This window comes from Myiozetetes cayanensis, unplaced genomic scaffold, assembly GCF_022539395.1.
Source record: "Myiozetetes cayanensis isolate MyiCay16 unplaced genomic scaffold, myiCay2020 scf1, whole genome shotgun sequence".
NCBI classification, from domain to species: Eukaryota; Metazoa; Chordata; class Aves; order Passeriformes; family Tyrannidae; genus Myiozetetes; species Myiozetetes cayanensis.
The window spans coordinates 96705401-96730605 of record NW_026086604.1 but is presented as its reverse complement, the minus strand read 5'-3'; the positions used below and the strand labels follow the sequence as shown (position 1 = coordinate 96730605).

The 25205-nt window shown below is 36.3% G+C and overlaps 1 protein-coding gene across 12 annotated transcripts in view; it reads right to left on the bottom strand.

Moving 5' to 3' along the window:
* Positions 1-25205, bottom strand: part of LRRFIP2 (LRR binding FLII interacting protein 2) — a 55072-nt gene that overhangs the window by 22865 nt on the left and 7002 nt on the right. For 8 of the 12 annotated variants that reach the window (XM_050310715.1, XM_050310762.1, XM_050310752.1 and 5 more), the window contains exons 2-3: positions 21330-21434; positions 11841-11927 (exon numbers count right to left, since the gene is read on the bottom strand). In XM_050310715.1, coding sequence (XP_050166672.1) covers positions 11841-11927; positions 21330-21419 — 177 coding nt within the window. In that variant the 5' untranslated portion in view covers positions 21420-21434. Of the gene's footprint in view, positions 1-1262; positions 1282-11840; positions 11928-19811; positions 19929-21329; positions 21435-21686; positions 21706-25205 lie in introns of those variants that run through there. The other 4 variants (XM_050310734.1, XM_050310800.1, XM_050310724.1 and 1 more) reach the window with 3 other exon arrangements.

Sequence of the window (25205 nt, the reverse complement as noted above, 5' to 3'; positions counted from 1 at the left end):
TCTACTTCAAAAGACAGAAAGTTACAGTGAGCGTTATATTTAGTTTTAGAAGTGATTATAGGAGAGAAAAATCTTTATATGAACAGTTTGAAAATATACTGTCCTGACCTATATCTCACTGTTGAAAAAAAATTATTTCTTTGCACTGGATGTACATGTAGCCTCATTCTGATTAAAAGACAGTGAGGTGTCTTCTATGCAAATGTACATAGATATTACATATATAAGAGGCATACATAAAACAGTTTGCTGATGAACACCTGGATCAGATTTGCACGATTATTTCATTAAACAAATACTGTGAACTCTACTAAGCATTCACTTGTACCTTGGCATTATTGGTATAACATATGCATACTGAGATCTGATTATATATATTCCTATATAACTTTAAAGTATATACTTGAAAAAATGAATCTCAGTGTTAAGAAAAACTAAGGAGACTAGAAGTATTTTCTCAGTTCAAGAGACTACAAATGGATGTTAATACCTCTTAAGTTTTGGAATTTCATAAAGCAACAGCAAAAATACCTTTTTTCCTTCACCCTCAAAAATTCACTCTGATATCTGTTACAGCTAAAAACATTCGTTTCTGAAAAATCTGTTTTTATTTTATTTTTTTAGTATCTGTAACACTGTTAATACATGAAAGATTAAAAAAGAATTGAACATTTCAATTTAGCCCAGACCAGAACGCTGATCTACTTTTTTTTCTGCGTAGCATGACAAATGAGCAGCTGTACCAGTGAAACTAAGGCAGCTGTTCTGTGGCAGAAGCAAAGTAAAACTATTTAAATCACTTTGCAGCACAAACCCCCAACTTTGGAAGGACACTTTTAATACAATAAAGATCCAGAAATTAATTTCTCTCAATTTTGAATCCTAGTCACCATAAAAATGAGCAAACTACTTCATACTGCATGATATAACAAAGTTTGCATTAGTCCTCTTTCCCAAGAGAAAGATTTTTCCGCATGTATAGAAGTATGTTTCATGTGCTTGCCCCAACTATGACACAGGGTGGCACCCCTGACAATGTAGTACACTTCAGTTAGCAGTTGCTTCCAACTATATAGATTACAAACATTTAGAAGATGTTTAAAATACCCAATTTTTTATTCCTTCTACAGTTTACAGTCCTACTGCTAAAACTACACCTTGCTAAAAATCACACCTTTGTCCGACAAATTAAATTTCTTTGATGTGGAATTGAAAAATCAAGCCTGTGTGTTGGTCAGTAAAACAATCCCAGTTGTACATACTCATAACTGCTGGTTAGTGTCAAACCACTCAGCCAATCATGCAAGAGGAACGCTCACCACAGGACTACTTCGGACTGAGCTTGCTCTCGAGGAATAACTGTATTCAGATGGCTAAAGAAAAGTTATGAAGGACATTTTCACAATTTTCATAGATTTTTGTCTACAGGAAACAAAGATAATTAAAGAAACAACCAAAAGCCTATTACACTTAAGAGTGTGAGAACTATATGAGTTCCATCACCATACAATGAGGCCTGAGAAAGAAGGAATGAAATACCATTTACATCCAGTCTCAGAAATTATTATGACACATTCATACACTATAATTCTTATGCACTGTCACGTAATTCATCTTATCCTATCCAGTTAATATTATACTTTTTGAAAGAACAAACAAATTTTAAAGTTTCTCACCAGCATTTATTATTACTACTAGGGATGTCTATTTTGAAATACAGATCTAAGAATTCCTTTGAAAACTGTCAAATAGCTTTAAAAAATCAGATCTTAACTATATGCATAATAAAATAAAATAAAATACTTAAATTGCAATTTGGTTTTAACTGTTTTGAACCCTGGGAACTGAAGCTATGCTGTACAGTTATCAGTTTTATTTTATGCTCATCTGTGCAGGTTTTCCTGCACAGAAGGAGAGTGTTTAAAGGTGCAAGGCTGAAATCAATTAATGCACTGGATAATAAAAACAGTTCTGGGTAACACAATTTAAAAAGAAAAATATTTACAGTTTCATGCTGCTTTGCTCCTACCTATGAAGAGATCTCTAGCAGAAATTAGAATTACATGTATAATGTAATAGCAGTCATTATGGTCTTGTTCTCTCACTGAATCTTCTAAATGTTTTCTTGACAATATCACAAAGACAAAGAAAGTAAATTATTGATTTGCAATCCAAATGCAGAACAAGACCTCACTAACTACTTAAAAATATTTCATAAGAATACTTGATGATGTTTTACATAGGTTAGCATGTCTCTAAATGGCAGTATAGTTTGCATTTGAACTACTGTGGCAGCAAAAGACAAAGTTTCAGGCATGCATGTCACTTTCTAAAGATAACCTTTTGTAGAGCTATCTTAGCTATTCTTATGGCACTTCTAGCTATAGAGATGCAGATTGGGTTATCATGCTATTGCATTTTTGTGTGTTTATTAAATTTAAATAAGGCATCCTATTTAAAGGTATTCAAAGTGTATTTACCACAAATTTCAGTAATCTCCCGACAACGACTTTTCCTATTCAAATGCTTAACTTCCCTAAACACATTTTTAATATTATACATGGAATTGTTATTTAGTATGCTTGGATTAACTATGTCTAACCCCAGTGTCCTTCAGCATCATTGCTGCATTTGGAAACATTATGTTTGTCTGTAAAAAGAACAGTAAAACAGCAACTACTAAAATACTTTAAAGAGACAATTTAACAATGGTAGCAACATTAAACTGAATACCTCCACAAAATGACACACTTGGATTGGAATTAGATAAATTTTTTTTTGTCTTTGTGCATATTCTCAAAAAAAAGCTACAACTCTAAAAATATCAAAACTATACATGTCACGCCTCATGGGCATACAGTACAAATTTAAGGCAGCCATGCAAACAGTCCTTATGAACGAAACATACTTCTTATCAAACCAGTGCTTAAAGAAGGAGAGACCTATGAAGAAAAGTGTCATTTTATATTTCTGCAGGCCACTGAAACATATTAAAAAAAAAGTGAGATATTATTTTACTGTACTAACCCTGTAACTCCTAGTTGGTGCCACTGGATAACTGTATAGAGAAGATGACTATAGTGTGAAGAACAGAGAAAGTTAGAAACACCTTTTCTGTGTACATAATTTTTATTTTATATTTTACTCTATATTCCCCAAAGTTCTAAAGATTTAAATGCTAAATTTTACATCTATAATAGACAGAAATTTTAAGAAAAATGTGGAAAAAACCTCCAGGAAAACCAGTTAGCTTTGAAATCAAACTAAAACATTAATTAAAGCAATCTAGTATTCTTAGAAGATTTGTGGAAGAGAATGATAAGAAATTAAGTAGTTTTCAAATGACATTTCAATTTCTTCTAGCTACTTATTTAAACCTGACCATGGCAGTAGCTGCAGGTACTGGAAGATACTACTCATCTCATGACAGAGCATTGTTTTATCATTTATATTACTGTGAAAAAAAAGTAGTACAATGCTGTTAAACATTTAAGACTCTTTTTTGTTGTTTTTAAAAGACAGGAATTAGAAACAGCAACTGTCACAGCTGCTAGTTGTTTTTCGTATATCATACAGCAATCATGAAACAGTAGTTATTTGAAATTTAAAATGCCACATGCAAAACACAAGAGTAATCTACATATCATACATTACTTGTATAAAAGGTAACTGTAACTACCAGTGAATGTAATAACTTGAAATGTCATAGAGGGAAAAAGAAAAGTTTGCATAATATAGCATAAGTAAGTAAACCCAAATATACATATTTTATATAAATAATGAAATTAATATAAGAAAAGGAGACAGACCCGAATATGGTCGGAAGGAACTGGTTTACTATATCCAAGGTTGCTATAATTTCTTTGATCATAGTAAATTCCACTCTGAGGGTGAGGAGGGGAAGAAGAGAGAAAACAAAGGTTGCATCTGTAGGTCTTGTAAATAAAAGTTCTATCTTAACAGTGCCCAAGTGTTCCCAACTTGTACAGAATGCTGTAAAATTTTGCCTATGGTTGACTCAAAATTTATATAAGCACAAAATCCCCAAAACTATGCTGTACTCTGTATATCAGCATTATTTATATTTTAATGCCATGTTCAAACAAAATAATAAATATTTTGTGACTTTTTCCTCCTTAACAAATAAGAAAACTCCAAAAGTTTGACAAGTGCAGCATGAAATACATAACTGACAAAACTTGCTAATAATTAGTACAATTGTTTACTTGATCTTTTTTCCATTAGATGCCATCATAAATCAAAGCATTTTGGGGAGAGGCGACAGAAATCCCCAATGATTTAATAGGGGCTGAATGTTTACATGAGCAGAATTAGCCTGTACCCTACCACTGTTTTTCACATGCATACTGAAGTGTGCATACTGAAAGTCTGGCTCATTTCTGTTGGGTTTTGATACTTTCTACACAAATTCTGTATTTAGGTAAATGTGAGGCAAAAAATTTATATACACATTCAAAAAAAAAAAACCAGACAGATGAAGAGATGGCAAAAAGTAGTGCCTGCAGAATGCAGTACTTCATATCTTAATAGGCAACAGGAAGCAGAAATATTCATATTATTCATATATTTAGGAACTGAGGGAAGAGGAAAACAGCACCTCAAAAGTGCATGGAGAAATGCTGTAATACAATAACAGTAAGTAAATAGAAAAATTACTTCAGCCTTCTCTCAACTCAAGTGTCCACTGCTGCTCTGACTCCCCCAACCCCCGATGCAACCAGCACTGAAAACCCTCTGAAAAATTACATGCAAAATATTTAATTTATTGACACTACATTCACATGTTACACACTAAACTTCACAGAATAGTTTCTGCAAGATCCCAATAATCTACGCGCCTTTCTAAATAAGTCACTGGGTTAATGTCAAGGTCTACGGAAAATTCAATCTGTATTGAATTATTATTATATTTATTAAAAATTAAAAAATATTATTGTATTAAAATATTTCTAACTATCTGATAGGGGAAAAGTGTAGTAATAGAAAACATATATCCATCCTGACTGAATAAACTTTGATCTGGAGAAGTGGCACATTTAAATAGTTCCAAGAGCCTTCCCCAGACCTCCAGGAGAATGGGATTTCTATTTAGATTCATTTCATTGATGGTATTGGACTGATACAAACACACTTCAGGTCAGAATCTGATCAATACTAGAGGTTTCTTTTTTCCTAAAAACATTTATGCAAATGTCAGTAAGCTAATTAATTTATCCACAATTGTATCAGTATATAACTCTACACACTTTGTATATTTATAATGAATACTATATATAGAAAACTAACCAATAAATCTTTATGGGAATAAAGATTCACTGTAAACATGACTCTAAGAATAAAAATTACAAAATGAATACTGCTCTATAACAGTATCTTCAGTCTTAAAACATAAAGAAGTTGAACACAGTGATTTAAGGGTTTTTCACCTAAAACAGAAACACTACAGAAATTCTAACTACATGACTAGAAAAATAGGCCATGCTTTTATCACTGTGTTAAAAAGATCTGATAAATCAAACTATAACCAATTTTATTCTGATTAACACAGACTTTGCTTAAGCTAGTGCTCACATTTCACAAAAAAAATGAAAACCAACATACAAACTAAAAAACCTTAGTAATACAGACTATTTTAAGCACTATATTGTGCTTGTCTATCTCTAGCTAATTCAGATAGCAGTGCTGTTTAAACAAAAACTGTGTTTTAAGTTGATTACATATTGCTTTTTGTGGTACTTGATGCTTGTCTTTTCTTAAGAAGACACACAAATCTTATGTGTCATAATATGATTATGAATATGATGCACTCTACTACCTCTTCATAAAAATATGAAAGAATTTTTTCAAGTAAAGGTATACAAAGCACCTGCTTTTTTCAGGATTGAAATATTTTTCTATTAGATTAAGTAAAGTTTCTATATGGAAATGAAGAATGCAAATAGATGCATACAGACACTTTTTTTTCTTTTAAAGAATGTCCTCCAAGTCTAATCTGTGTGTCACTTCACTACAAAGTTTAGAAATAACAAATAAATACTAAAAAGTGCCTACCGAAAGACAGCTGTCTTTTTAACCTGAAAAAGTTTGTACATGCATTCTACAGAAAGTGTTAGAATCATGAAACTATTCTAGGTTTGAAACTGTGACAGTGCAAGTTTACATACTTTTTAAAATCAGTAATTCAAAGTTGCTAGTTAGTGTCACTACACTTCACTCAAAGACATGCAAAGTTAACCAAGTATCTTGAAGATCTATCCTTAGCACTGTAATACTAAAGTAAAAGAAAATGAAACTAAAATCAAAATTATGTTAAAAAAATGAAAATTTATACATGAAGGAATGCCATTTATCCAATCTAAAGGGCATTCTGAGGCTGGAACACTTAATAAAAACTAATTTTTTCCCCAACAGCATCCCAATTTATGAAAAGTGAGATAATTTTGGACAGCTATCTGAAAATTTCTGTTAGATATCAAATTAACACCAAAAATTCCATTTTATATATGGAGTTTATATTTTTTTATAAGTTATTATAGGACAGATTTAGTTAATATTATTTCATACTGTTTTCATATTACCTCAATAGTTCCAATATATCCAATATTAACAATATACTAAATAAAATTTTAATGTTACATATGTAATTTAGAGACTATGGTACCTTTTTATGTTGCTAGAAGTATTACCATACAGTATCCATAGGACACTGCATCAGTTTTAACCAACTTAACTGTTTATTTTTTAAAAACAGTTTCTCCCTTTAATTATTACTTATCAATAAGCAACCTTGCTACTGGCGAATGAAGACAGATTACTCAGATAATCATTATCATCCCAACACTTAAACCTTTTATAACCATTAACAGTTAAACCTTTTATAACCATTAACAGTTTAACAGTCTACTAACAAATGGTTCAGTTGCCTAAACTAGGAATACCACAAAATATACAGAAGTACCCATTACTGAAAAATTAAAATTTCTGTATTTCAGCTTTGACTATAGTATTAAAATCACAACATAAAAGAGAAAAATGTTTCCTGTAATAACTTTTAGCAACATCTTTGTACCTATCAAGGTTGAAGCACAACCTTTGTCACTTTATTTTACTTCTCTTTTGGGGACATTAGGAGAGAGAGACTGAAGAGATAAATTCTCTTCATACTTCTAAGTGTTCTGTCTTGAAGATAACTTCACTTAGCACTTTTTTTGAGCCCCCAAATTTGGTATCACAAAGTGTTTGATTACAGCAATAGTTACAGCAGTCCCATTAATACCATTTTCTATATTCATGCTTTCACCAAACTACTGCTTTGGTAAGTAGACACAGAAAACATTATAAGGTGAACACAACGCATTATAAATAAAAAGCATGCTCATTCCAGGTTGCACACCACAAGATTTCTCCTTCTGGAGGTACTTGCTCTGCTCCTGTGAGATGCACTGACATTCAAAGAACTCTTGAAAATGAAATTATAAGAATATATCAATATATGAAATAAACTTAAAAACTTAATTCTAACTGTTAATCTTTACTGAATGAGACAAAATAACCAAAGCAGTCAAAGAAATTCTAGGTAAGCCCACCTAAATGAGTTCAGTTATCTGCTCAGTTCAAACCCTCTTTTTTAGACAATGGTTTAATCTTTCTGTCTTTTATAGGAACAAAGCTTCTTAAGCAAACCAATCTACAAACAGCTCTGCTCTGCAGTGACAAGGAAAATAATAACCCCAAGTTTTAAAATCTGAGAGAGGATAACTAGCTAGGGCACCTTAGTATCTTTTGTTCTGTTGAAAGATGAGAGAATGTTCATTCTGGCTCAAAAAAAGGAATATATGAGAAGAAGAAGGGCAAACCCACAACTAGCTTAAAATTAAAACATTAAAATGTTTCACATGCCATAAACATCTCAAACGGTTACAGTATGTAAACATGTTAAGAATAATTTTAAAACTATCCAATCTGAAGGCTACAACAGGGCTTTAAAACCAGAAATGGTAATTTCTTCTTTAAATTACTCCCTTCCTACTGTTTTCAATATGTCAAACTATTCTAAAGATTGTAAGCCAGTTAATTTTAGAGTTAAAAGTTTTGTCTCCAGATCATAGATGGACATCTAAAGACTAAAGCTGGCTTTCCTACTGCTTATGATCACATAGTGATCATTACCACTGGATATATTAACTTGTTTAATATTATTTTATGACTATTCAATAGGCCTAGTTAAAATTCTGCAAGAAAATTTCCTGGGGGAGAGGGTACGTTCATTTCATAATGATATTTTAGTCTTCCTCTCTATAACGTCTGTTTTGAAGTTTAAAAGGAGCATTTATGCTATTTAACTTTTCAACACAATATAGTCAGATCATTGCCAATTGTAAATGTGTCAGTTTTGTGTCCCTGGTGTAAATGGACAAATACCTGTTAGTAACATCTGTGCCTGGCAAGCAGACAGTTTGCTATTTACATAAGATTCCTCCTAGTTCTTAGGTAACAAGTCTCTTCCTGACATTCAATCAGAAAATAGAAAGCCAGTGTTAAGTGTTCAGCATTATCAGGTCAAACGATAAAGTATTACAGTACATATTGCAAACAGATAGCTGCTGCTGGTATCTATCAAGCTTGATTTCTAACAATTTAAGTCTGAATTATGCATGTTAACTGATACAGAGGTTAGGTCTCCCAGTCCATGAAAGCAGTGCATATGTGTTCAGAAATCTCCTGTAACAGATGTATCTCTTAGGATTGCTAAAGGAAGGTGGTATTCAGTTGAGTGGCATTGATTTTGATGGGAGATTGCTCACAAATGCAATCTGTCTTCCACTTTTTGGAAACCCTTGTTCTTGAGCAAAAAAACCTTCAAATGTGCATTCTGCTAAGAAATAACAGAAATCTATGTTGTTCTTCTTTATAAGTAACATGAGAACTAATATATACACAAATGTCAGTTTAGCAAAGAGACAATATAAAGTCAGCAAACTTTTGCAAATAAAATTCTAATGACAGTTTTAGGATTTCTCAGCAGGGTTGCCAATTAAATGTCATTGTGGTTTAAACTGTTTGAAATTATGGGTAATATCTGCATGTATTACTTAAATCTTGGTGATCCAAACCTTCACACAGTTCACGCAGTAAACATTTTCCTAAAAACCAGAACAACTCTCACATCTCCCATATACCTTTTTAGGAGGCCCATGAAGTTTGTGAAAGGAACTCTCTAAAGAAACATTGCAATAATGTCAGTCTCACTTCAGTGCCTGGTAAAATCATGGAAAAGATTATTCCAAGGGGTATTGAAAAACACATGGAGGACTACTCAGTTATCAGTCAGAGCCAACACGGCTTAATGAGGGGAAAATCCTACTTGTCAAATCTGATTTTCTTCCGCAACAGGGAAACCCACCCAGTTCATCTAGGAAAGACAATAAATGTAATCTTTTTGGACTTCAGTAAAGCTTTTGATATTGTCTCACACAGTGTCCTTCTGAACAAAATGTCCATCATACAGCTGGATAACTGTGTTATGTGACGCGTGAGCAACCGCTTCACAGGTCAGACACAAAGCATTATAGTGAATGGGATAACATCAGACTGGCAACCCCCCCACTGGGGGGGTTCTGCTCCATCCTAAACCCAGTTCTCTTCAACATCTTCATTAACAACCTGGACACAGGACTCGAAGGTACACCAAGTAAGTTTGATGACACTAAATTGGGAGCAGCTGTTGACTCCCTCGAGGGTACAAGAGGCCCTGCAGAGAGACCTCGACAAATTAAGAAAGATTTAACAAGGGAAAGTGTGGGATCCTGCACCTGAGATGGTTGTGCGTATAGGCTAGGGAACAAGAGGCTGGAGAGCAGCTCTGCAGATCTGGGCATCCTGGTCAATGGCAAGTTGAATATGAGTCAGCAGCGTCCTGGCAGCCAGGAGGGCCAACTGTGTCCTTCAGGGGCATCGGGCAAAAGCATCACCAGCCGGTCGAGGGAGGGGATTGTCCCGCTCTGCTCTGCACTAGTGCAGCCTCACCTTAAATATTGTGAGCAGTTTTAGGTGCCACAATATAAAAAAGACACTAAGCTATTAGAGAGTGTCCAAAGGAAGGCCACAAGGATGGCGAAGGGTCTGGAGGGGAAGCCGTATGAGGAGCAGTTGAGGTCACTTGGTCTGTTCAGCCTGGAGGAGACTGAGGGGAGACCTCATCACAGTCTTCATCCTCCTCAAGAGGGGAAGAGGAGGGACAGGTAATGATCTCTTCTGTGTGGTGACCAGTGAATGGGTTGAGTCAGGGGAAGTTTAGGTTAGGTATCAAGAAAAGTTTTCATCCAGAGCATGGTTGAGCACTGGAAAAGGTTCCCCAGGCGAGTGGTCACAGCACCAAGCCTGAGTTCAAGAAGCATTTGACAGTGCTCTCAGGCACATGGTGTGATTCTTGGGATGTCCTGCACAGGAGCTGGACTTGATGGTCCTATGAGTTCCTTCCAACTCAGTTTATTCTATGATTCTGTGATAATTTAGAATAAATTGAGCAGCAGCTTTCTCAGGTTGTAACCCTATCTTTACGCCTTCCCTATTAGTTTTAACCTGAATAAGCAGCCAAATACTTCATCATTATTAACTGAAAACAAGGGTTTCTTCAATCATCCATAGTTGATTTTTAAGTCATAAAAGTGACTTAATCACCTGTAAAAACACTAGGATTTGCCATGTTACTCAAACGAAGAAAAAAGCAAATGCAAGACCACTAAGGAAAAAAGTTATAAACCCAAGTACAAGAAGTTAACTGAAATTGACACAATTATTATTAAGACATTTACCTAATTGAAACTAATCTCATTTCATATAAAATAGATTAATGACTTTAAGCCAGTACATGGTGGAAACACAAAACATTTCTTTTTAAGAAAATCATGTCATTCCATAGTTTGTTTTTTGCTGCTATAAAGTGCCCTGGATATCCACATCAATATGTAGTTTATAAGTAATTGCTTATAAGACACTTCGAAATGACACACAGCAAACCATTAGTTAATTACTTCCTTCAAATCCTGTTAGTTCTCTGAATGGCAAAAACATGCACAACAGGTGATTTTAGCCTACCATCCATTTCTGGATATGAGCCCATTTTCTATCACATGAACGCTGAGAAAACTACAGAATGTAAAAAGAAAAACAAACAAACCATTTACAATATAAATTAGTCACCACACAAGACAGGATTCCTAAATTGAAAATTCAGAAAAATCTAGTTAAATTGCCATGTAACCTTCAGTATAATACCAGATACCTAAAGCAGTTCAAAACCTGAATCTGTGGCCTAAGAAGAACCAGATAAAATTAAGGCAAAAACTGTTTTGCAAATGGCACTTGTTATTATCACAGAAACCCCTCCCCACAACAACCAAATATCAGCAATCCACTGATTTGAACATAATCATTAAAAAGAATAAGTTCTCAATCTTCTCCACGCAATGTCAAAACCTGAACTAAATACAATAACCATGAAATAACCAGACTGCTGAAAACCTAGTTTATAGAGTTTTTTTTTCAAGAAATGCAAACTTTTATTTTAGGAGAAATGTGTGGAGCAACACACAAGTGTATGAATAAATATTACCCCAATTTTATTAATTTTTTAAAAATAAATATCCTGACAATAGGTTATTTATTGTGAACACTTTCAGTATAATCCAATCCTAATGCTGAAAATACTAGCATGCAGCTGAATTACACTAAAAGAAAAAATCTTATGAAAATGCGTAAATAAAATATGTTAATAATTTTAGGACAGGTTTATAAGAATTCCTGATGAGTTACACTACCTCTTTTTGCTGTCGCTCCAGCTCTCTCATACGTATATCTCTTGCTTCTGCTCGAGCTGCTCGTTTGGCTGCAAGTCTGGCTTCTGCCTACAAGTAGGTTGAAAATACTGAAAGTTAAAAACATGTTTTCTGAATAATGGTTTAAGTACTCAAATTAATAATCTCTTCACAATTACACATTCAAATTCAAACATCACAATACAGAGGAAGTAAAGAATTCAGAGTTCTCAGAAAGAAATTTCAGAAAGAATACGTACCCAACTTTACAGATATCATTGCTAGTCAAAAGAATTACATGTTGATAAAAGAATCAAAGAATGGCTTGGCCTGGAATGGACCTTAAAGATCATCTTCTTCCAGCCCGCAGACCAGGTGCCACTAACTAGATCAGGTTGCTCAGAGCCCCATCCAACCTGACCTTGAACACTTCCAGGGACGGGACACACACAGCTTCTCCGGGCAACCTGTTCCAGTGCCTCACCATCCTCACAGTAAAGAATTTCCTCCTTCCCTAAATGCTACCCTAAATTTAATCATGAGGAAATAAAGTTTGCCATAAAGCTAATGTTTGAGGAAAGCACAAACTCAATTTCTTCATGTTTGAATAATGAGTTGACAAAAAATTCTGTCTTAAAGTCTTGAAATACTAACCCACTGAAGAAGGTTTTCCACCAAAAATTCCAGTTGCCTACTGAATGTTAATTAAAAATTTATGAGAAACAGCAGCAGCCAAAAATTCAGAACTCCTAACAACCAAAACATTTAATTTTGTAGAACTTCTTAAAAATGTAAAATTCAGTGGGATTTTGCCTTTGATTAAGGATAGGTTTTTTCCCCTGCTTTTACCACTATCACAGCATAGGTTTATGTAAAACACTGGAAACTTATAAAACTTTTTACTGTGCTTCACAAAAATTAAAGGGATTTTTAAGCTGGAGTTAAACTACAAATTATTATTAAACTATAGGTACAAATCTATTGAATAATGACAAGAAAGAAGGCAGACACATTATAGCTTTATTGCTCAAAATCGTTTGTCTTAACTTCAAATGAATCTCATGAAGACTGTTTTTCTGTATATTGCATACTCAGATAAAACAATTCCAAGGCTGTCTCAAGACTCCTGACTGCCAAAATATAATCTTTTTCCTTCTACGTGATGACAACACACAAGTAAAGCAAGGAAATTCCCATGGAAAAGGAAGTACTCCCCTTTGCAGCCCTACTCTGTAATTATCACTCTGTTGCATATAAACTGTCATATAGCTAGGGATGCAGTACAGAAAGGACTCAAAGTTCTGATATATCTGGGTTGAGTTCTGTCTATAAAACAGAAGACATTGCATCTAGCCTTTAGGCTTTGACAAAACTTTACCATTAAAGATAAAAAGTTAATTTGTTTACTGATTCAAGCTGAAAATCAATTCACATTTCACCACTCTCCTAGTCCTACAGTCAGAGACTTAAAACTTTCAGATTCCTACAGTAGAGGGGAAATTCCATTTCTTCTAATTTACTAAACCCTTGATAAAACACAAGTGAATTCTACAGTAATTAGTCATAAAATAGACGCTTGAAATTGAAGAAAAAAAAAAATCTTTTTTAGAGAAATTTTTTAGCAAGAAATGGTCTGGTATTACATCAATTATTAATCTGAGCAAGTAGATGCCTCTAAAAATCACACAATTCCAAAAAAGACAAAAAAACTTGGCAAGTTAACTGAAAGCACAGTTCTCGGGCTTCCATCACCAAACTTAAAAGGAAGAGACAAATCATAGTAACATTTGAGAGGGGTCATGACACCAAGTACTTTTTTATTCTCAGCAGACCTGTTAGAGCACAGGCCTCATGTTACCAACACAGCACTCATATAAATCTTCATAACTAAGTACCTGAAATTCTAAATTAACAATCAAAAAGAAACAGCTCTAATTCCAAAGGATATAGGTTTTTTCCTGGATGCTGCTATTCACTCTGTTGCCTTACTGAAGAAAGCCCGTAAAAGTTGCGAAACGAATTACCCCCAACAAACCCTTCACAAATTAATTTTGTTGGCTACATTGAAATAAAGTTTTAAATATCTGCTAAGGAAAACACAGTGACTGTTAGGACTGTTAGTCGTGGGTCTGGTTAAGATGAAGGCTGGAAGCAGGTCACTGCACGTACCAGGAGGAAGGTTCCTCCTTCTTCACAGAATTTGACAGGTAGGGTTGCTACCTTCTGCAACAGGTATGAGGCTCTGGAACTAGAAGGCCAGACAACTGGTGAGGTGGGCAAAGGTCCTTATGGGGTAGTGGGGCCTCCTAAAACAACACCACCTGTACCCCACATCAAGACCTCCTCTGTCAAGAGGAAAAGAAGGGTAGTTGTAATAGAAGATTGCCTTCTAAGGGGAATGGAGGGCTTGATATACAGATTGGACACAACTCACAGGAAAGTCTGCTGTCTCCCAGGGGCTTGGGTAAGGAAAACTGGAAAACTCTCCAGTCTAATAAGGCCCTCTGATTACTGTCCACTATGGGTTATTCAAAATGGAAGAAATGAAATAACAAAGAGAAGTCCAAGGGCAATGAAAAGAAATTTCAGGGCCCTGGGGCGACTGGTAGAGGGATCAGGAGCACAGGTAATGATTTCCTCGATTCTTCTGGTACCAAGGAAGAATACTGATAGGAATGGGCAGATCCATCAGGTCAATGCATGGCTCTGAGGCTGGTGTAAGTGATAAAATTTGGGGTTTGTTGATCATGGGATGATCTACTAAACACCTGCTCTACTGACAGCTGACAGGATGTACCAGTCTCAGAGGTGAAAAAGAGTTTGTAGTGCAGGAACTAGCAGGGCTCATCGACAGAGCTTTTAAACTAGCTCGGAAGGAGGAAAGGGGCAAAACCAGGCTTGCCAGTGATGAGCCATGGGATGGTATGCCAAAATTTGAGGAAACAAGCACTCGTGGGATCCCTCAATCTGCTTCACAAGGTATTGGCTACAATGTACCACATCTGAAATGTTTCTACACCAATGCATGCAGCATAAGGAACAAAGAAGAGGAGCTTGAAGCTTTGGCCCAGTCCCAGAGATTTGACATCACTGGCGTAAGTGAAACCTGGTGGGATGCATCCTGTAACTGGACCAAGTTCTTCACCCAGGTAAGCGGTATGGTAGTACATGGAACTGATATGATAAATGTTTCCCTCCATACTCAGCAAGGAGAAGCATAACATCTGTCTCCATATTATAGACAGGCATCTTTGTCCTTTCCGTTGCCTGCAAGAAGGAATTCACTATAAAGCAAGAGTATTTTATTTTTAATTTTCATACTCTGGAGAAGATGATTTAATAATTAGCTCAGATTCAGCATAAAAGCTTCATAAGGATAAAATATAAGCTATAATAAAATGTTATTCACCTGGGAAAAAATTAGAATTATTCTGTCATCATGGACTACAACACGTGAAACTCGTTTCTCTCTCTGCCAAGCGTTATGCAGCGTTCACAGTCCCGCAGTTTCCAACTCAGGAGGCCCTTTTGATTGAGGAGTGTTTTCCTTCTTCCACCAGATGGCGGCGGCGAGCGCGCCGCCTGTCCCTGCCGCGGGGCTCCCTGCCTGCCACGGGCTGCATGGCACGGCACCAGGACACCCTGCCGGCTTGGGCCAAGCTGCAGGGTGAGCGTTTTACAAACGCTCACCGTATTTCTTAATACTTTACTGCACACGGCAAGTTGAAGTTTATTTCATCATTTCTTATTAAGCAAACATGAAAGAGTCTGTGCCCATGTGCCAGGGAGGTTGGAACTAGAAGATTTGTAGGGTCCTTTCCAATCCAAACCATTTTATCATTCCTCTCTTCTGCTGCTCATTTCTTCTGTATTCTCATTTCCATGCTTTTCACCCTCATCTCCTTACGGTCTCATGGACCTGAGGTAACAACATCAATTATGTGCCAAAAGTATTTCTTATGCCTGCTCAGAAGGATCGTTTTTCCCCTTATTTCTGATGTCCCTACTCCAGCTGCCTACAAAGCAAAGAATATAAACAACAAAATCTTAAGGTTTAACATGACTTAAAGGCTTAAGATTCATCTATTATTTCTGATGTCTCTTACTCTTTTGCCATTTATTTTACATCTTCATATATAGATTAGAAAATCTCTAGAGTATCTTATATACATATATAAAATATCCTTACCACTATTAAAAACAAAAGCAAAGTAAACTTTGAATTAATACTAAAGATCGCTTAATAAAACAAATTTAAAAAATCATCTAGCATCCAAAAATGCAATATGTATGAGGGTGGGATTCTTTGAGGCTTTGCTTGTTTTTTTAAGAGAAGCTGAAGCTATATGCAGAGAAAAAACGGTACTGAGCTTTGAATAGATTCAATAAGAAAAAGACTGTGTTGTTAACTCTCTTTGTAAATTCACGATCTAGCCTTCAACATTTAAAAATATTGAACTCTTAGCTTTTTCTACCGTGACAATTCAGTAACATGACATCTTTACTAAAGTAAGAACTACACTCTACTCCAAGTCTGAGCAACTACAGAGTGAATTTTAAATCCAAATTAATCTTCCTTTCCCATGAGAAAACACCTCTTAAGAGCTTCAAGGCTCCTGCTACACAGTGAAAATAGTCATGAGAACAGTTCCTGAAAAAAAAAAACCAAAACACCAGAACCAGAGACAAGGTTCTATAAGGCAGAAATCAAGTGAATGCTGTTGCAGTTGTCATCCACAAGCTCTAATTCTCTGTCATCTTATTACTCAGCCGTGAAGAATGGAAGGGTTACTGATGGAAGCATGGAGGAGAAAAAAAGGCTATGAATGGTAAATCCTGGTTGTGCCTTCCAACAGTTGCTTATCAGATTGAGGACGGTGAGCTGACAAGAGTCAGACTTCTCACTATATTCATTGTAACTGAGCTTGAACCACGGTCAGTGTAAGAACACAGAAGTGACTGAAACCACTGTTCTTGCAAATAAAGCTGGTCTTGGAGAAAGAAGTTTCAGGTAATCATAGAAGATGCCTGGTGATGACAGGTTACTGCTAAATATTTAAAATGAACACAGCTTGTCTGTAAATTACAAAGACAAGTGAAGCAGTGATGGACAACTCAGCTGAAGATATTCTGTCCACAAAACACCTTAATGAGCAGAGAGTCCCCATAACAAATCCAAAAGGAAAACAGATCTTGAGATCATATCAGCTGTATCCAATGTAGATTGTGAACATAACCTTGAGAACATGAACCTCAGCTTTCATTTATCTAGTTATGTAGGAATCCTTTTTGTTTAACAAATAAGAACATAATGTTGCCAGGAGCCTGAAGTTACGCTAGACAATCCTTATCTGTACTTTGGGAGGGTAGAATTTTCCACACGACGTAAGAAGCTGTCTTCCACACCAGGTGGCTTTATTCTTTGTCAATCTGAGAATGTTAACAGTTTCAGAATCCATTACATCAGCTAGAGAAAGAATCAGAAGATGGTATAAAGAACTCTCTATATTTTCAGGAGATAGGTCTTTTTTTTTCTTACAAGAGATAAGTTGCCTTCAAATTAATCTTGCTATAATTAGAATACACTTGCCATTACTCCACTTTAATGTAACTGTATGCATTTCACTCAGAGTTCCTTTTCTTTGCCTTGCAGGGAACACATGGACAATATACCTACACCTGTTCCCACAGCTTTTGAAACAAACACGATAAAGTCTACTGTACCAGGGTAAGATGCCAAACTGATCAACTGCAACTAATCTCACTTCAGACACAGAGTAAGAGGGAGAGTGCATTGCTTCCAGAAAAATATGATTAGATAGATCTCTGTCCCTGTATATGTACATCACCTTTACTCTTCCCCAGTTCCAGTGAGCAAGGGAATTCAATGCCAGGAAGAATAACACATGACAGTATAAAAAGTAGGTCCCAAAGAAAGAGGTTTAGTAACGCAAAAGTTCTTGGAATAACGCATCAATTCACTCTAGTTGATGCTTTATCATATTTGTGTCTAGCACAAAGACACTGCAAAAAAGCTTGTCTCGATGCAAACTCCCACAGCAAGGAAAAGTTGTGATAGAGCTCGCTACATACCAGAAGTAAGTACGAGCAGAGGGGAAGGAAAAAAAGTTTTCTGATGAAGAGGAAAGATGGAAAAAATGAAAGAAATATCAAAGACGAAGAGGCCCTCAGATCCTATGATAGTGCTTATCTTACATTAAATATTTTTCATATAAAATGACAAATCAGATTCAACGAGTGCAGAAAAGTGACTATATGGAAATTAATTTAGTGGATCAATACCAAAGAATTCGTTAAACGGTAATTCCTAGAAAGCAGTATTTACTGGTACCAACGCAAGATACCACGTTGTTTGGGGTTTTTTTGACACATGCCATAGAACACAGAAATTGCAATTTTGTCAAATTAAAAGTGTTGACAAAGAACAAAATTAGTACACTCCGAAATCCAAACTTTTGGAGAAAAACCACTCTGAAATGTCATACACTACATTAGAGATCTTTGCTACTATTACAAACTCGGATAATTCCTAGTACCATTTTGTGACTGCTCTGAATCCCAGAGCATTTCTGTGCAGTTGCACCATGCAGATCATTCTGAGTGCTGCCTTTTGTTTCAGCATATTCTGTTTGCTATCTCTTGATACCTACAACACTTTCCACAGAAAACATGTGGATTACAGGACTCAGTCCTACTGTAGTAAGTAACATCTACTAAAAAGGTAATTTCAGGAGAGGAATTTGAGGAACAAAACACCATTTGACAATAAAAGATAAGCAAGTTATGCTGCTGAGATAATGGCCTCAGAACAAACTATATCTACTCTATATATTCATGCACTGAGAACTGACATGCCGTATGTCAGCATACTAACTGAAAACTTTCCCAAGCCTCAAATGATAAGGCATATATTCAGCACAGTAAAATCAGATGTTATTTAAAGACAGAACTTAGGATTTAACAGCAGAAAAGCCTGTTAACGAATTAAGAAACGCACCCTGTTCCTTTAGAGTATGTTTTCTTCAGAACAAGGTGGCTAACACTATGAGTTACAGCTACCAATTCAACGACAACAGCCACTGTTTGACAAGGGATGTGATGGCCAACTTCTCCTATACTGACCCAGGGATTAGTAACCTGACAGTAGTATATGCTGTGTGTACACAATATTCATGATGACACAGAACTTTTCACACGACTTCTAAACTGGATAGTAATTTTGAATTAAGACTGTTGAAGAGAAACCTGGATTGTTGCAGTATGCTTTTAGGATATAAAAGAATGCAGACGTTTGTAACGTTGTTAAATTGACCATGCTTCCAAGATGGTGATTGTGACTCTTTGTGTAACCCTTCTTCTTCCCAAAACCCCTCAATGTATCCTTGGAATGTCTGAGAGATAACTAGAAACTCACCTATTGGCTGTTAACCCCTTCTTGTAATTGGTTGGTTTGTAACACCTCCCTTCCTCCCAGAATCGTTATAAGCTGCGGGAAATTTGAATAAACTCTCTCTGCCTGCTTCCCTGCTGCCTGACTGACAACCCAGTGGTCTCTCTGGGGGCCATGAGGCGCCACAGGGTGGGGGAACCAAGGGGAGGGCACTCCCCCCCTCAGAGCAAGGGGTAAAAGGAAAGGCTTCTTGCGCCGGGGTTCCCCCTCCCCATCCACCACAGCGTTCGTCACTGGATAAGGCAATAAAAGAGAAGAAAGGGGGCTATACGCAACTTTGAAAATGTCTGTGTAAGGATAACAAACCATTTCATTCTGAAATATATTGAATTTTCTTCTACCTAACAAGCCATGAAAGGTGATGCTCAAAATATAGAAAAATACCAGAGAAAAAATAATTTTAATGAGAAAATCAGAAGGAACATTTAGACCACTTTAATTCAACTAGGTTTTAAGAATTATTACTAGGCATAAAACAGATAAAGATTATATGAAATACCCACCCCTTAAAAGACATGATCAGCATAAAAATTTTGGTTATCTTCAGCAGATTCAGATTAACCTCAAAATACTGAATAAGCCTTATGAGCTTTTCAGCAATTTCCTTTTCCAATTCATTTCTGACAAGAGAAAAGACAATATACCTTTAATTTCTGGAACAGATGTGCAACTCACATTATTTTAGTGAGATAACACTTATAGTGGTGAGTCCCAGTATTCATTTCATTTAGGACTAAGGGTAAATCCCCCTTGATTTTTGTTTAATTTACACTCATGCTCAAAATTTTAATTGATGGGTTTAGTAATGTAAGAGAACAAAGCCCAACAGTAATTTTAAGTAAGAAAATATTTATTATATCTTGCTACTGAGACCTCTTTTTCCAGCTAAATGGCAAGTTGACGTTACTGTACTGGAACCATGCTAATACTCAAAGAATTTTAAGGCCACATTCCTTCTTCTTCATTAACTGTTTTCCCCAAAAATTGAGAGAAATAATTTGAGGAGTGAGACCATGCATGATTCAGAGACCCCCTCAGAACTTAGCTCGTAGAGCAAGACTTCCATTAGGAGTGATAGGAACATCACTTTCTGAAAAGTTACCAGCTGAATTTTTTTTTTTTTACTGGCAAAGCCCATCTTTTGCCTGCAGTCTATGATGGATACATTTGAAAAGGCCTAAAGAAACTTTGTTTTCAAAGACTTATCACCAATCTATTTTGTCTTAGGTGCACATATATAGACAGTTTACATTACAAAGTCAATTTGAATTTGCATTTTGCACTCATTTATGTATACTAGGGTGAGCAGCTTTGCAGATAATGTAGCTCAAAGATTCCGTATCCACTTGTATATGAACAGTACTAAGGCTTTTGTTCCCAAGACACAGCATTTCCTCCCAGAAAAGCTCTAGTCCAAACAGACCTCTATAATTCCAGTTGCCTTTTTCCTATATTCAGAGGGAAAAAATTCCACTTGGTGTCAACTTCTTGTTAATTGCACTTTTCACTGGTTATCTCCAGTCATCTGTTTTTCAGGTGGTGAAATTCTTGGTATAGTGTAATATTAGGCTTAGTTTGAAAGAAACATGACTTTTCATATTTGAAATAGAATCTATTACAAATATATTTTAATATGACTATTAGTCATTCAACACTAACACACTGTATTTACCATCTTGGGAATACTACACATTGTAATAGGATAAATGTGTAATTTTTTTAGTTTTACACTTGGGATAGCAACTTTATTTTTCATTTAAGCATGTAACTACCTGTAGAAATATCTGCTAAATTTAAGTATGATTCTGTAAAGTTACACTAGTCATACAATTACTACCTCACTGTGATGACATTTCAGTAAATGTGATTTTTTGATTGAAAATATTCTTAGGTTGTATTAATTGTCATACTTTTGTCTAATTACACTTTTTTATGCACAGCTTAAAAAACTGTAACTTTCTGGATAATGAGATTGCTTTCATCCCTATTTTTGAATTTAAGACACTTTGAAATTAGCAAACCTCTCTGGCAATGTTACTCAGAGCTTCATCTTCTGCAGAAAACCTGTCCTTCACTGGAGTTCTCTTCCGTCCTGATCCAGGAGTTCCCATTTTTATTATCTGGATCTGTATTTGAAAACATAAACAGGACAAAGCTCAGTTTTCATTCAGATCCGAAATTAAAAACAAACAAACAAACAATCTACAGTTCAAAATGTCATAAGTTTTCCAATTCTTTACTATACAATACTGAAGAAACCTACAGGTCATTGGCACATATTGGTAAAACTTTATCACAGTAACTTGTGGCAGCTTTATAGAACACCCCTGCACCCCACAAGGCACACACACAGCATTTCTCTACTCAAAAGAACCCACCAGTTTAACTGCAGCTTCAAGGTCAGGCACAGCTGTCAACTCTCCTAGTTCATTAACAAAGCCTCTGCAGTCTGTCACTTTGCGTAACTCCTAAAAAGAAGTATCCTTTTAATTTATGGATATGAAAAAAACTACAAGCAGCAAAGGGTTCAAGAATTAAATTTGCATGCTCATTTGAGTTCTCTCCAAAAAGCAAAGACAGATTCAGCTGACAAACTTTTCTAAGCATCCAAGCAGGTTAGATGAGGTTTAATTTTAATACAAGTGTTCTCATTCAGTTGTGAGAAGAACTGCTGTCTTCTAAAGTACAAGTTCTACCACAGTAGAAATAAAGACTTTTTTATGCTAAAAAACCATTCTCTTGCATAACAAGTTTCACAATTTGGGAAATGAAGAGAGAAATACGCTAGCATCATATATCCAGAATACAAAAAGTACCCTCTTATTTTTCTTCCAGAAACCTCTTATCAATTGCAAGCATATGAAAGTCACCAACAAAACAAAAGAGGCCATACAGCCACAAAAAACCTCTATTAGTTTTTTTCAAATATCGTAAAGAAATCCTACTTCTAGACATCCAGGTCCTTCCCAGCATCAGACTACAATTTGGTGGTAGTTCAGCTATTTCATATCAACAAGATAACTATCCCACACAGGGCGTGACAAAACACCTTATTTAGAACAAAAATTTCTTCCTGCAAATAGAAAAGGTCTAGAAGGGAACTACTATTAGCTATCCTTTTGAAACTGAACTGGTACAAGAACTATCCTTCATACAGGGTCTAACCAGCAAAGATTCAGTAATTGATTACAGCTGATTCAAAGGGGGAGGAAGAAACAAATAATAACGTGACAGGTATTTCTGTACAAGCGAAGTTTTTACTTTATTATTTTATGAGGCAATCACAAAGCCAAAATTCATTGGAGTACTTTCTGGCACTCAAAGACACCAGGTAGCATCACAGCATGTTTTTTCATAATATATTTTAGCTTCTATGCCTTTTTTGTTCCCCCCTTAAGTTTACACTGCTAGTCCTCTCTTTTCCTTGCAGGCAAGAAGATTTTTATTCTGCTTCAAATTATACAGGTATTTTACTATTCTTCATGTGCTCAGATGAGGCAAATAGAATATCTTCTGCTGAGAGAAAAGACAGCAAAGACTTGAAACTGATTGTCTCCTGCATGAGACAACTACTTGGATGGATGAGTGGAGAGCAGCAGATATTGTCCACCTTGAACTTTAACAAGGCTTTTGACACTTTCACAGTATCCTCATAGGCAAATTCAAGCAGTGTGGACTGGATGAGTAGACAGCAAGGCTGACTGAGAGCTGACAGAATAGCAGACTCCAGAGGGTCATAATCAGCAGCACAGTGTGTACTTGGAGGCCTGTCACTAGCGGTGTCCCCCAGGGTTCTATACTGGACCCAGTATTGTTTAACTGTTCATCAGTGATGAAGGGACGGATGCCTCCTCAGCAAGTTTGTTGACACAAAGCTGGGAGGAGCGGCTAATACCCTGGAGGGTTGTGCTGTCCTTCAGAAGGACATTGACAAATTGGAGAGATGGGCAGCACAGGACCTTTTGAAATCCAACGAAGTACAGGGTCCTGCACCTAGGGAAGAATTACCCCATCTACCAGTATGGCCTGGGGACCAAGCTGCTGGAAAGCAGCTCTGTGGAAAAAGGCCTGGGGGTCCTGGTGGACAACAAGCTGTCCATGAGCCAGCAGTTTGTCCTGGTGGCCAAGAACACCAATGGCATCCTGGGGTGAATTAGGAAAAGCACTGCCAGCAGTCATGGTAGGTGATCCTCACCCTCTACTCTGCCCTGGGGAGGCTGCATCTGGAGTGCTGTGTCCAGTTCTGAGCTCCTCAGTACAAGAGAGACATGGAGAGGGTCCTGGAGAGGGTCCAACAGAGGACAAAAAAGATGATTAGGGGAGTGGAGCATCTCTCATGATGAAAGGTTGAGGGAACTGGGCCTGTTCAGCCATGAGAAGAGATGACCCAGAGAGGACCTCAAAAATATATATAAGTATCAGGAAGGGTGTCAAGAGGAAGGATCCATGCTCTTCTCTGCAGTGTTGAGCAATGGAACAAGAGGCAGTAGGTAGAAACTGACACACAGGAAGTTCCACCTGAACATGAGGAAGGTGGAATTCCTTACTGTGTGGGTGACCGTGCACTGGAACAGACTGCCCAGAGAGGCTGTGGAATCTCTATTCTGGAGATACTCAAGAACTGTCTGGATGCAACCCTGTGCAATTTGCTTTAGCACAGCCCTGCTTGGTCAGTGAGGTTGGACCAGATGGCCCTCTGTGGTCATCTTGACCCACTCTGTGATACTGTGAAACTAAATGTTCCCCTTCTTAAAAGCCAGTATCTGCATAGGCCAGATACAACAATTATACAATAATCCTATTAATTTCAAGATGTTATTCTGAGATCAATACTGCAAGCGCAAAAGAACTCCTTTCTATTAAGATCTTAAAGGAGAGCTTGCAGTGTTTGCAGATAAATAGTAGGGGAATAAAACTATAGTACCCTAATGGGTCACAGAAGATACAGTACTATTGTCCAGTAAGAAACACACTCCTGATGGGAAAGAGTGGACATAAGTACACCCCTGGATTCCATCCATTCTTTCATATGCTGTTCATTCATTTAGCAGTGCAAAGTGTTTGGATAAAATACAGACGTTCAGACCAATATACAAGACTCACCTGCTAGGGAGTGTTTTTAACACCTGTCTGTGACTCATGGCTCAATTTATTTGTTACTCTTCCACAACATGATTTTGTTATTGTTGTTTGTTTTAGCTTTAATTCTGTTATTAGGTACCAGCACACTTTCACAAAGAAATACAAGATTCCAGCCTTGCTCTTATCAGAGATTAGGAGGGGTCTTAGAAGTAGGACAACAGAGCTCAAAATCAGGGTAAAGAGAGACTCTGGGATAAGGCCTGGCATGATTATTGCCACTGTTAATCCACCTGATAAGAGTTTGTATTTTTAGTCTTAAAAACAATCAAGCAAACATGTTTTGTACTCAGGTTAATTTAGATAAATACATGCAGAAGCAAATTGTAGATCTCTGTGGCAAAGGTTTCAGCTCAGAGCTACTGATTGCTGTCCATATTCAGAATAAATGTCTCCAAAAATCTGCATCTTTTTTCACAAACTCTAATTGGCTGACTTCTGATATTAAAAGCAGATATGGCCCTAACTAGAAGGCACACCAACACAATTTAATACTCCTCCTGCTACAGAAGACTTTGACAAGGTTATACATTAGCCACAAGAAAAATAATAAAATTGGCATTACAACAGATCTGTTCATGTAAGAACAGAACTCCAACCTATCTACTCAAAGTCACTAAGCATGAAATGAAGTTATTTTAATTTGTACATTAAGGGCCATATTTCTTAAGTGTTTACCACATACGCAAAAACCACAGAGTAACTGCACATATCATAGACTTGAACTGCATTTGTTCACATCCTTTAAACAACATGCC